The sequence below is a fragment of the Nestor notabilis genome, unplaced genomic scaffold (assembly GCF_000696875.1).
Source record: "Nestor notabilis isolate BGI_N333 unplaced genomic scaffold, ASM69687v1 scaffold15797, whole genome shotgun sequence".
NCBI lineage: Eukaryota > Metazoa > Chordata > Aves > Psittaciformes > Psittacidae > Nestor > Nestor notabilis.
The window spans coordinates 2472-16543 of record NW_009937985.1 but is presented as its reverse complement, the minus strand read 5'-3'; the positions used below and the strand labels follow the sequence as shown (position 1 = coordinate 16543).

At 39.7% G+C, this 14072-nt stretch overlaps 1 protein-coding gene across 1 annotated transcript in view; it reads right to left on the bottom strand.

The window, feature by feature from the left end:
* The window catches only part of LOC104409275 (guanylyl cyclase-activating protein 3-like), a 28733-nt gene extending 14925 nt beyond the window's left edge, over nt 1–13808 (bottom strand). Inside the window, exon 1 of the mRNA XM_010019104.1 lies at nt 13617–13808. Within this exon, the coding sequence (XP_010017406.1) occupies nt 13617–13808 (192 nt within the window). The remainder of the gene's footprint in view (nt 1–13616) is intronic.
* Nucleotides 13809–14072: the final 264 nt, after the last annotated feature.

Here is a 14072-nt window from a genome sequence, read left to right as displayed (position 1 = left end):
GCAACTAATGGCCTCATATTGATGAAAATAATACTCCTCTGTCTCTCACAATTCTTAAAAAAGGGAAAAAAGTGGAGGGAGAAAACAAGTGAAAGCCAAATGAAGAATGAGTTACATTAATCATCAAAACATCCCTGAAAATATTACAACTTTCTGTGAACATTTACACTTGGAATATGAGGTGCAACTACTGCTTTCATAGAGAATTTCATGGCCAAATAATTAACATTTCCTTCTACTACAATACCTGAGAAGATATACTTGGCTAATCCCATTCATGTCCCTATAACAAGAGAGGATAACGTCTATTTGTAGCCAGAACACAGAATCAGATGATGAAAAGTCTACCTGAAAAACTGAGCTTTAAAGACACAGCAGGAGAGTGGAGAAGGAACCAGGATGAGTTAAAAAGGACTGGTGGTCTGCTTCCCAACATTTGTCAGCATTGTGCAAAGTACAAGGAGTGAAGGGAAACTCTTATTCTTCAAAGAAAGTAGTTTGAGATTAGTTTACATTGCTATGTAGTCATTTTGACACATAAGAGTTATATTGAAATAACACATTTTTGCAATTTTTATTATCTGATCTACATCAAACAGCCTGGTGTAACTTTCTTCTTTAGATTTTAAAATGAATTCCTTTTAAAATATTTTTTATAGTTCTAATCTGCATAATGATGTCAGATGAACTCTAGTTTATCACAGAACTACTTTAAATTTTAAATGAAAAAGCACAAACTAGAAAGATGATTAAAGATTGACATCAGCTGGTGGCTCCTCATCTAAAGACTTCTTAAGCTCTTTGCTGTGGAGTGTCCATTTTTCTACGTCTATCAACTTTATCTGTGCATAAGAAATGTAGCAGAAAACACTGTTCTCTGTTGAGGACTGCCCAATGCTTTATAAAATCTTAACAGAAAATCCTTTAACTTGCATAAATTTTCCTTTGGTGCCACATACCTATTAATCTTCTTTATTCTTCACGGTACGCTCTACCTGTTAAAATCCAGTTTTCTTACAAAGCAACAGACACTTATTCCTGTAGCTAGTTTCAATTAATGCCAAAATAAGCAATAAGAGAACTACAACAGCAGTATCCCATTTTCAGCACATTGCTTCACACGTTGAATGGCTATGCAAATTTTGTCCTTCACAGGTCATAAGAACACAATCAGTCAATCAATTCTTAAAGTGTTCAATTTTTACTTTCAGTGGTGGCAAAACCTATCTGCAAGCCAGTAGAAGTGGCTGACAATGATATTTTAGAATATGTGTTAAATAGTAGCAGTGCTGACTACAGAATGTTTCATTTGTTCTGTTTAAAGAGCAACCAACCCTTCCAATATATTATGGATACACCGGACATTATTTTTCTAGATATAGTCTCTCCTTTAACATTGGAGTAACCTCATTTTGAAGGATGTAATCTCTCTGAAATATTATACATATTGTCACAGAAAACCAAATATACATCATTATACTTGGCAACCACTGAAGTATTTTAGATAACCATAACAGTTTCCTCCCTAAAATTCATCAGTAGGCTGCATGAACTAGGACTGCATGACAGTTATGTGTGGACTGAGATGCAGAGGGAATAAAAAAGAAGAAATTCAGCTTACTTGTACATGGTTGCAACTTTTTCAGTTTTGTGTTACAAATGACTTGAGTCAAGAAGACAGAGAATTTTTCCATAAAATTAGCTAATAAAGGGAATTTTTTTAAAAAATGAACTCTGTTGCACATGTATTTTAATAAAAATGCTATTTTGAAGGTTTTCATTGGAAAACTGTGGGAAAAGATAAACCTGCCATTTATTATACTAACGATGCTATTGTATTGTACAGTATTGTAATGTACAGTATTACTGTATGAGTCATGAATAAAACGTTTGCTTAAATGCTGGTTCCTGCACTCCTTGTGGTAATCTCAAGTAAAGTTAACTTTACAATTACAGTTCTGAATGTTCAGCATCTTTATTTTTCACTGGAGCTAAGAACGATGAAGAACAACTTTCAAACTTCAATAGCACATGCATTTATTTGTTTGTTTAATTATTAGCAAAGCATCCCACAGAGGTCAAGGAAGTGATGTAAAGTCTTAACGTAGAACCCTTGCTTTTAAGAAATGTGGAAAAATTAGACATCTGTGTGTTGATGTATAAGGTCATTTAATTATGAAACAGCTCATGGCCTGCACAAGAGACACACCAGAAATGGTTAGCATTTATTTAGGGTGCTCCTGAGAAGAAAGCTTTTAGGAAATAACCTGCATCAATAATCTCCAAGAGACATAGGCACTGACTGGAAACAGCTTTCATACGTTGAACAGGTGCACTCCTAGAGCCAGAGGCATGAATACAGTACTATGTCACAATTAAACATGCAGAATCACCGAGTTCAAGAAGCCATACAGCAGCAGTACCATCGCCTCTTTAGCATGATGAGTTAGTGCAATGCTCTGAGCTTACATGATCTGCCTGCTGCCAAGACCACAGATTATCTCAGTTTCTACCTGACTGAATTGCGCTGTGAAAATTTGCTCCTCCCTGTCATACATCTACTGATCATAATCATGTCTATGAGTGGGGAGCTGAACTACTCTAGTATCTCCAACCTAAAGAATCAAGGGAATGATAAGGTTTGGCTTCTAACTGAATTCCTGTTGATATTTTTATGGATGACTAGAATAAAACAAACTTCAACAAGGCTTTCAATCTATCACAAATTGTCAAAAAAACCTACTTTGCTGCCATAATTCCTTTTTAACTGTTTCCAGTTTACTGGCAAGTTGTTGTTCGTGTTTTTTGGTTGGTTTTTTTTTTGGGGTTTTTTTTTTTTTTTTTTTTAATGGAAATCCTAAGTAGGAGAAGGATGTCTGTAACAGACTTCATCTGGAAGCAGCGAGTCTAACAAAGAGGTGAAATGCAATTCATGACAGTAATTACGACCTCAAGTCCCATTGCTGTCCTAAGAAGTTAATATTCCAGACCTTACCTGCTAGAGTTTTTAAACTGCGCATACAGGAAACACAGAGGAGAAAGTCTATGCACCTTCTAAAAGTGTTTTATCATGTTATTTTATGAGAGAATACCTCCAAGCAAGGATAAGCCCAACACAGCTCAAGGAGTATTAGGCTGCTATAATTGGAATTATAGATTAATCTGAGGCCTAACACTTTAGCACAACTTTCTGAGCATACTCCTATTTCTGAGAAAACAGAAGCCTACATGAGAAAAGCGTATTTGATGCTGAAAGTAGAAAACCTTATTAAATCATTTAAGTTTTACACAATGAGTTTCTTTAGATTTAGCTCAACTATAAACTAGTTCCCAAACTATAGGCTTTTAGGTATAAACTCCAGCAATAGAGGTCATAATTTTAAACTGTAAAAGCCCCACTGTTAAACCATGGTATTTTCTGGCCACAAAAAGTTAGATATGGAAAAGATCAGGTTATATATGTGTAAAAGTCAGCTGGGGGAAGCATGGAAGAAGGATCAAGTTTGCTGGCTGCCTAGCACTTCTATATAAAGTGTACTAATAAGAGAAAGGAAATAATTTCTATCAAGAAGTTTTGTATACTTCACCACCCACTGGGATAACGGCCCCTTTATTAGAAAGCAACAAGCAGACAAGAATACAATAGCAAAGGAAATAAAATTTTGACCTACAAACCTGAGATGCTGCTATAGTACTGAAGGGAACTGAATGTAAACAAAAGCTCAAGTGACCAAATTATTTCTGAATTTGTGCATTAAGTATGCAGCCATTTGCATCTGTTAACTTCTGTGGCTTGGAAGTGAAAGATTATCATCTGTTTAATATTGCACTGTGCCTAAATGTTCTACATAATGCCATGGAAGGATAATAACCCCTTATTTGTACAATCATAGCTGACATCTCAGACCTTCCAGTCAGCCATCCATTGATGGGTCTTCACACATCTGTACTTAATTAAAAACATTTTTCTGGATCAAAGCCTACATTTCTGTCAAAAACCTTGGGGAGGAAAGGAAGCTGTAGGAAATGGTATAGGACAAGCAGTGAGTGTACAGAATAAGGAGATCCTCTTATTTTACCTCATTAATAACGTACAATGTTCCTTTCTCCTGCTCTGAGAGGCTGGTCTCTTGCCACTTTATTCCTAGCTTAACCACACTAAGTGTCATATCCATGTACTTGAAAAGTGCTGATGCTTGTTATTTCTAAAAGTATATATTAAAAAATAGTGGACAAGGGGTAATGACTTGAAACTGAAAGACAGTCGATTTACATTAGATATTAGGGAGAAGTTCTTCACTGTGAGGGTGATGAGACACTGGCACAGGGTGCCCAGAGAAGCTGTGGCTGCCCCATCCCTGGCAGTGTTCAAGGCCAGGTTGGACACAGGGCTTGGAACAACCTGGTCTAGTGGAAGGTGTCCCTGCCGATGGCAGGAGGTTGGAACTAGATGAGCTTTAAAATCCTTTCCAACTCAAACCAGTCTATAATTACTCTTGGTAATAAAGGGGGAAAAAAATAATTAAACTTATGAAAATAGAGTGCTGTCACCACTGTTAGAAAAAGAAAAGGCTGTATGGTAACAGAAATGAAATCGTTATACTGAATAGAGATTAAAATACAACAAATCTGTAAAGCTCTGTAAAAAGCTGTCATGGGCTCAGAACATAAATCTTACATCTTAACTTGTTCCTTTCCATTTTTATTCTAAATAAAAATCTCTGCTGGTCTCAAGTATTCCAAATTTAGTTCTGTTTGGCTGACATCCTTCCCTAGCAAGGTTGATCCTCTCAATACCTGACCAACCTTTACAAGTGTTCATAGGTTAGTGGTCAGCATAGATTTCTGAGCTTTCTTGCACTCTGGCTTGATGCCCAGATTTCCAGTTGCTGTATTGCTTAATACTTATTTCTCTACATAATTTTTCTTCAGCCTTTTTTTTTTTTTTAATTTTTAGGGGTTACCTCCCTCATTTTTCTTTTGGCTGGGAAGCTAATCTACAGGTCGGGATGCCCTTGCTGTAACCACAGCTCAACATAGAGAACTGACATTTTCAGTAAACCTAGGTATGAAACACCTGGAAAAAAAGAATATCTGTAGGGACTGGGAGAGGTGCTATGCTAAAACCATCCGAGAGGTGTTCAATGGCTATATATATATGCTGGTTTTGAAAAGTCCTTAGCTGTGAAGGCTGGCAAATGCTTAGATTTGCTCTATTTGGGTGGCCCAGTCCTTCTTTGACAGATGGTAAACTGCTGGTGCAGGACAGACATGACCTTCTTTGGTAGACAGACTGCTGTTCCAACCCACCCAGTTTGCTGCAATTAAGCAGGTCACCCCACGTTGCTTGAGTATCTGTGGGCCTGAGCATTACAAAACAGAGACATGGGAGTAGGCAGTAGGAGGAAATGCTTTCTCTTGTATAGACTATACAGCCAAACCTTGCTATCCCCAAGGACAGCTGAATGGTGTGACGGTTAACAATGTGGTGGGTGATGAATCAGTTTTTATGCGAGATTCAGTTTCTGGTCATTACCCTGTTTTCCCATTATTTAGCCTTACTGATCTTGGTTCATCTGAGCAAGATGAAGATGAAGATGATGATAAGGTAAAGTTCAGAAAGATGAAGCAAGAAAGTTCCTGGTGAAAAAGGGAGTTCAGTCACACAGATCTTTCAGGATGGTGATCCTGACAGCCGTGCTGAAAAGACAGTATTTTCTCCAGCTGCACAGTCCTGATACAGCTCCTCCTGCTTCTCTGTCCTTCACACTAATACATACTGTCCCTCTATGTATAAAACAGATGTATTAAGTGCCTCCCCCTCCCCTCCCCCCCAGCATCTGCTTTCAACTTCTTATATGAAAATTTGCTTTGCTGTCTGGCAACTTGATCATTTCATACAGGAGAGTAATAGCCTGCACAGCAGCGTGACACAACTCTGAAACACCAGGTAGAGAAGTAACAATTAGATTGTTCTATATCAAGAATCAACTGTCCTGGGTTCAGCTATAGCAGTTCATTTTTTCTCCTTCTTAGTAGCTGGTGCAGTGCTGTGGTTTTGACTTTCAGTCTGGGAACAACGCTGATAACACCGATGTTTTTAGTTGTTGCTCAGTAATGTTTACTCTGACCAAGGACTTTCTCAGTCTCATGCTCTGCCAGGGAGGAGGGGAAGCCAGGAGGAAGCAGAGACAGGACACCTGACCCAAACTGGCCAAAGGGCTATTCCATACCACAGCACGTCATGCCCAGTATATAAACTGGGGGGAGTTACCCGGAAGGCCCAGATCGCTGCTGGGGTCGGGCTGGGTATCGGTCGGCGGGTGGTGAGCGGTTGTGTCCTTTTCCCTTGTTATTTCCCTTATCATTATTATTGGTAGCAGTAGTGGTTTGTATTATACCTTAGTTACTGGAGTGCTGTTATCTCAACCTGTGGGAGTTACATTCCTCCGATTCTGCTCCCCATCCCTTTGGGAGAGGGGGGAGGAAGGAAGAGGGGGGCGAGTGAGCGAGTGACTCTGTGATTCCAAGTTGCCGGCTGGGCTTGAACCATGACAAACTGATAACTGAATTATTTGCAAATTTCCTTACTGTTGGTCAGTGCTGTAGTCCTACTTTTCATTTTTCAGCTTTCAGGAGCTGAATTCCTTCTTCCTGTGTGAGGTCAGGGATGGAGCTAGTTATCAATGACACTTCTGTACTGATTAGCTTCTATACAAGAAGGCGAGCAGCTTGGGAGCATTACTATAGCACAGACAAATATGGAGCTATAAATACCAGTGTAAACCTACAGGATGTTAGAGATGCAAAACCAAGACATTCTCACTAATCCTCTTCATTTATAACCATGCAGTAGTGTCAGAGCACAGACTTGTGAGGTGCAGAGTACCTCATCAAAAAAGGCAACCTCCCTCCAGCCCAGCTTATGCCAGAAAGCAATCAATATCTTATAGGATCAAGTCAATTTTTGAGAAGGACTCTCATACTCTTAACAGGCTATGCTACAGTTCTCTCCGCAAAGACATAATTAAATTTAATATCATATACCTCAAAATGTGGCATACAAGTAAGAAAGCTAGAACATTCATTCCTCAAGTGTCCATGAACTTCTGAAGATTAAACAGGAAGATATAGAATTGCAACTGTTTTAGCCTAAACTGGCTCCAGGCAAAGAACATACAACAAACTGGGTAGTTGCCTTTTCACCAGAGAACACCTCCGAGCCCTAGAGCTGCTGTGTGATCCTGATGTCTGAGGGAGACTGGGGACACATCTCTTGCAGGCATCTTATCTACAGGCAAATACTGGCTGGAGCAGTGAGAGTAAGTGAAAAGGAAGTGAGGGGAATGGAGGTGAAAGACACAGACAAGCCTCTTGGGTACATACAGTCTGACAAAAAATCCTGAATTTTCTTCTTGAGCCATCATGCTCTGCTCTTAAATGAGCAGTCGTTGCGTCAAACACCAGAGAAAGACGGAACATCAGAACATGACTTGAGCAGGCTGCAAACTTTACGTGATATGACTAGGTTAAGAACTGTCCATCAGTAACATACCCAGTGCTAGTCATCCTTCCTCTTTGATCCTTTCCACTTGGACAATGACAGGTCTCTTGCATCTCTTCATATGACATTGTGCAATCCTTGCTCACAGGATCCCACTTGGGCATAGGGAACTTCAGAGTTGCTCACATCTACTGATCCCTCTCTCCTATTTTTGCCCCCTGAAGAACCACACACTTCCTCTGCTACTTGCTTCCAAGTAGCAGTTCTTGGGGAAGTGTACCCATGGTGACTGAGACACGAGAAAGACTGCTGCACTGACCTAAAGATGGGGCCTTAGGAGACAGACTTTTTTGTCAGATTTTGTACATTCTGGTAAAAAATTTACAGGAGAATGTTAAATTACAGTTGAAATAAAAATGATTTTAAGGTAATACCTGTTTTCAGGGTCCCTTTAGTTTAATAACAATAACCAAAATACCTGTAAAAGACAGCAAAAATACCTGGCGAAAAAGTGATCTGATTTATAGTTCTGCCTCACAGCATCCCTCACCTCTAGTAGGGAACTGAAACAGTATATAATAGCTGATATTACACCTGACAAAAAAAGGAAGGTGAGTTTTATGAGGCACAAAAAGGCTAAAATTTATAATCCACTGCATAGTTTGACAGCACTTAATAAACTCACTGACAAAGTGTGTGCTGAGATAATAGAAATTCTACAGAAATCACCTGTTCTAGAAGCCAACAGCAATGCAGAATTTCTACTTTTACAAATAAAAATAGAAAAATTCGTAATGTGGAGCTGAACTGAAGAAATTAATAAAACAAAGCAATTTCAAAGGACACTGAAACAATGGGTACAGAGTCTAGCTCGTGTATAGGAAGCCCAGTGAAACAATTCCAAATGAGCTCTCTGTAGCAAGCAGAATGATGACAAAAGATTAAGATAAATTACAGTATCTGAGATATACATTAGAGATGCCAAGAAGCTTTCTGGAGTCTGTACAATATTCTGGGAATTAAGATGATACAAACAAGCAACAGTGGGACTATTTACTTGCACTGAAAATGACAGTCCTGTAAGAAAGAAGATTGCTGGTTTAAGGACAGATTGTTGCTAAACTGCAAGAACACAGGCACACAGAAAACGCACACTGCAGGTAAGGCAAAACTTGGGAAAAGAGAAAAAAAAATCATTCATTAGTCCTATTCTGAAAATGGTACAAAATCTGTTTGGTTTTGAAAGGGATGATGTAATTTAGATTTCTTTATAAGTGAGAAAGAGGCAATCTTTTGACAGGGTTTGAAAATAGAAGATGCTCTTTTTTTTAGTGGGTTTTTTAAAACAAACAAACAAACAAAAAATTAAAAATAAACCTAAACCCCTACCTAACTTCACAGAATAACGATCAGGAACTAACTTGATATGAAAAATGGCATTAAAGTAAAATAATGAAGATGACATTCTCTTTCTCTCTTGAGTACTGAGAAAGCAGCAGTAACTCAGCTGCAGGCAGCAGATACTAAATCCCTTTGTTGTAAAACAAGGAGGTCACACATCTTTCCACTCTGATAGATTCAGCTGATTGCTACCTGTTTGAAGTGTAAGACAAAAAAAGACAACTGCTAAGGCTCGAAGTGGCAAACACCAAGATTAAAATGCAATTGAATAAAAAGCTCATCTCCAGATTTTTATCTAAATTTCTGTCATCTTTGCCAATTAACTTTTTGTTGTTTCCTCTTGATTTTTGAATCCTCTCTGGCTCACTCCAGCCCCATTCCCTTTTTCCTTCCTCAGCAATTTCTACTGGCTGTTTGCTCTGAAAAAATGCCCTTTCTCTCCCCTCTATGACTCAGTTCATGCTTCTGGACTTTGCCCTGTTTCTCTCTTCTTCCACCCCCTTTCTTCCCTGCAGTGCACAGCTCTGCTGTCAGATGCTGGATCTGACCAGTGCCAAGTGCATACAGAGATCTGCCCCTGCTTGTTTCAGTTGCAAAGGGGATATGCATGGGCAAGACCAGAGAAAGCACCATTGCAGCCATTTCCATGTCCCTGCCTAGCCAGATGACTTCAGAACATGATTTCCTTCCCCCTATCCTGCCATCTCCCTCTATTAATTTCACTGCCAGCTGCCCACAAGCACATGGCTACTCCTCAGCCCTAGCCAGCTTCAGAGTCCATTCATGTCTATTAAAGTAGATGCAATTTACCCCCCAGCCCAAGGAGACATGCATGGGGTGTTTTTCGAGGGACTACCTAGATGGCTCAAATGAAAGAGAGTTACCTGGACAAGATACAATATCGTAGAAAGAGGAGTTTATCCTCCAGGAAGAGCTGGGATGGCCTATCCTGGTCAGAAAATTTACCATGTGAAAGATTTTTTCTTTTTTTTTTTAAGCCCAGCCAGTATCTCAGAACCATGCAGCTGCTCACTTGCTTCCCCCTTCTTCCCCAACCTCTCCCAGAGGGGTGGGGAGGAGAATTGAAAGAATGTAAATCCCACAGGTTGAGATAACAGCTCTCCAGTAACTAAGGTATAATACGAACCACTACTGCTACCAGTAATAATAATAATTAATAATAATAGAAAAACAAGGGGAGAGAATATAAAACTAAAACGGGAAAAGGAAAAGAAAACAATAAATACAAGTTATGCACAATACGTCTGCTCACCACTCGCCAACTGGTACCCAGCCCGGCCCGAGCAGCGATCTGGGCCTTCCACATAACAACCCCCAGTTGATATACTGGGCATGACGTGCTGTGGTATGGAATAGCCCTTTGGCCAGTTTGGGTCAGGTGTCCTGTCTCTGCTTCCTCCTGGCTTCCCCTCCTCCCTGGCAGAGCATGAGACTGAGAAAGTCCTTGGTCAGAGCAAACATTACTTAGCAACAACTAAAAACATCGGTGTTATCAGTGTTGTTCCCAGACTGAAAGTCAAAAACACAGCACTGCACCAGCTACTAAGAAGGAGAAAAAAAAAAAAAAAGACTGCTACAGCTGAACCCAGGACGGTCTCAAACTGTGAAGTCTCAACCATCACCATGTTCTCCCTATGGCCAACCCTACACTTTCCTACCTATTTGAATGAGTGTTAAGCTTCGCAATTCTGCTTTCCTCCTCCTCTGCATGTTACAGGGAGAAGGACCAAGCTCACCTTTTCTTCTCCTGTATTTTCATCACAATGTAATTTGCTTTTAAGGATTGTTTCCCTCTCCTTCACAAACCAGAAAGATTTTGCCCTGATGAGACAAGTCTCTAGTAGGACACGACCTCTAATTTTAACACCTCAGAAAAAAAAAAAACAACTTAACAAATTCTTGCTAACTCAAGCACGGGGATAAGGAAACAGAGATCATTGCTACCTTCTATGACATTTTAACAATGGTGTACACAGTAAAGCATGTGGGAATATACACACGATTCCTTAATTATTCTCTCATTGAAAACACTGATCAAGCACCAGCACAAGTTCATTAGGTCACAGTCACATCCTTGCTACTATATTCCCACAAACAATGGACTGCTTGGGTTTGCCTATGGGTTTAAAACTGAACAGAAGGTGGTGAACATTTAAAAATAAATCTATAGAAGCCTATTATGTCCGATTCCTTTCTGTACTACTGCTTCATTATTCCTGACATGGAGATTATGAGCATAGCACAATGATACATGTCCTGGTGATGAGATAAGCAGTTGTGCTTATCTTAGTTGTGCACAGTCTAGCCTAGGCTTTTCTTTTCTTTTTTTTCTCATTAAACTAACCATTTACAGATGTGATTTTGTGGGTATCGTTAGCTGCACATGCTACGGTGCACTGGTATCTATAAATAACCAGCAGACCGTGCATAATGAAATAACAAGTCTTATGCTTCCCACAGAACCATTTGTAGCGCATTTGTTTTCATTTTAATGATTATGGGAAGTGTTCTGAAATCTTGACTTTACATTTTCTACTTGGAGTTAAAAGACTTAACACAATAAGGGCCCACTCCTGAAGCCATTATTTTCATCAAGGTTTCTAGTTGCCGAAGACATGCATCCTCCTTTGTCAGGAGAATCATAGAATATTTAGGGTTGGAAAGGACCTTAAGATCATCTAGTTCCAACCCCCCTGCCATGGGCAGGGACGCCTCACACTAGACCATGTTGCCCAAGGCTCTGTCCAACCTGGCCTTGAGCACTGCCAGGGATGGGGCATTTACCACTTCTTTGGGCAACTTGTTCCAGCGCCTCATCACCCTCACTGTAAAGAACTTCTTCCTATTATCTAACCTGAACTTCCCCTGTTCAAGTTTAAACCCATCACCCCTTGTCCTGTCACTACAGTTCCTGATGAAGAGTCCCTCTCCAGCATCCTTGTAAGCTCCCTTCAGATATTGGAAGGAGAAGTCAGGAATAGTTTTATATTTTTGTGTGGTTTTTAATATTTTTGTAGCTATTGCAAATTCACTGATTTTTCTGAACTAGGGGTTGTCAAGAGCTTGGGCTGCAACTTGCCTTGTGGGCATCAGGGAACTGCAAGCAGGAGTAACAACCTCTGATTAAGGACAGCGAGGCAGTGTAATGACTGCTAACTGTTAGTTTCAAGTGGTCTTATTAGAAAGGAAGGAAGTCCTCTCACCCAGGGAAAATCTGAGAGGCCAATGAAATGTTCTGGCTCCAACTGGGACAAATAAAAAGAAAAGAAATCCCTGACCTTTTGCATGCTGACAATCTGGGACGAAGGGGAGAGTGGAGAGGGGGACACCCTTAGTTTAAATTTATAAAACGTAATTTAAGTTATAAATTCTTGTTTCAGATATCCTCAAAAATATTTATGTTAAAGGTAATATCTCTGATTTAGCCCCCATCCCCATGACATTTTGATGCCACAGGATGTTTTCATGAAGGATTTCAGCTTAGACAAATTGGATTTTTCCAGTTGATAATGTTACATAGAGATTCTTAAACAACTCTACATCTCAGCTTCCTATTTTTATCTACACAACACAGCTATCTACAAGATCTTTGGATATTAAAGCATTTTTTTCGCCTTCTTCCCCTCCTCCCCCCAACAATAAATCCACTGAGTTAAGCATTCTGGAAAAGGGGAAGGCGAGCCAATAGAGAGACACATCAGTAAACATTTAATTTAAACGAGAGGCAGTCTTCCCTAATGAGGTACTGTGTTTTTGATTGGAGATGTTCTTGATGCCTGAAGACTTTCACAAGTTACGAGTGGACACTGAGTAACTTGCATCTCCTAGTGGCTCCAGTTAGGAAGGCAGTTGCTAAAGAGTGTGGCAGAATTTCTGTTCTGTAATCCCTGTCCAAGTGCTTTTCTGCGCCAGTGGAGAGGCGGAGAGAGACCCCAGGGGGCCAGAGGCCATTGCCAGACTCTCCTCCCTCTTACTACATCTGAGTAAATGGCCACGTTTATTCCCACATGTTGTTTTTATCCAAGTATCAGCTCTGTTTCTTATGGAGAATGAATCTCTCGCTAAGATTTTAACTAGGTTTTCAGTAATTTTTCTCCACAGCTTGCATTTCAGTTCCATAAGGGTTTCAATTAACTCACAAAGAAGGGATGAGACACTATTTCCTCCTTCTACTCTTTGAATATTTATTTCCATCTTGTTATACTTGTGCTTTAATTTTGTTACTGTTTTTTTGTTTTTACTTTTCACTTATTTTTAGCCTCTCCTGGAAAGCTGGTATCTACTTAATTTATTCCTGCCTCTTCCTGTTTTTTGAATTTACTTTTTTTACTGCATTTCTTGAGTCTTTCCATTTATCTTTTAGAAGAAGTAACCTGGTCTGATTCTGATCTATGCATTAATTCAAGTCTACTTCCATTCCACTGCTCAGCTTTAGAAGTCGGGGTTTGTAGGGAAGTAAACCAGCTATATTACTCTTTCATGAACTTTCCAAATAAGAATAAAAATAGTGACAATAAAATAAATATTAAACCAAAAGACTTATTGTATCTGTTCAAAATAGCAGAAATGAGGAAAAAAATTATTCCCAGTTATCTACTGACTCTTATTTAATATCATTATGCCAAAGTCCTCTACTGCTCATGCTAATGCATACATTTCATCATGAAAATAGTCCAAGAATATTTCTTACCTGATTCATATCAAAGACGTGAAACACCCGCTCAATATACATATTTGCTTGAGGGTTCATACCATGTAAACCCAGTATTTTCTTAAACTCATGGAGAGTAATTTGCCCAGAGGGGCATTGCTTCATAAATTTCTGGTACCATTGACTGTTTTCTATTGCAGCAAAATCATCAGCTGATTCCCCGGCACCCATAGCACCGTCTGCCCTTTGTCTCTGTCCACACTGCACTGTTTGCTGTTGAGCAGTGCTCCTACGTTCCCTGGCTCACCTCCAGCTAGAAATCAACCACAAACCAGGAGCTGGAAAATTACCATGAACCCCATAAAGATCCCTGCAGATCTGGATTAGGTAAAAATAGAAACTGCATGGGATCATCCTTCATGATCTGTTTGAAGGCAGGCAGGCTTGTCAATAGGTGGGTCCTCCTCTCTGGCTGGAGTTACCTTGACACATTCC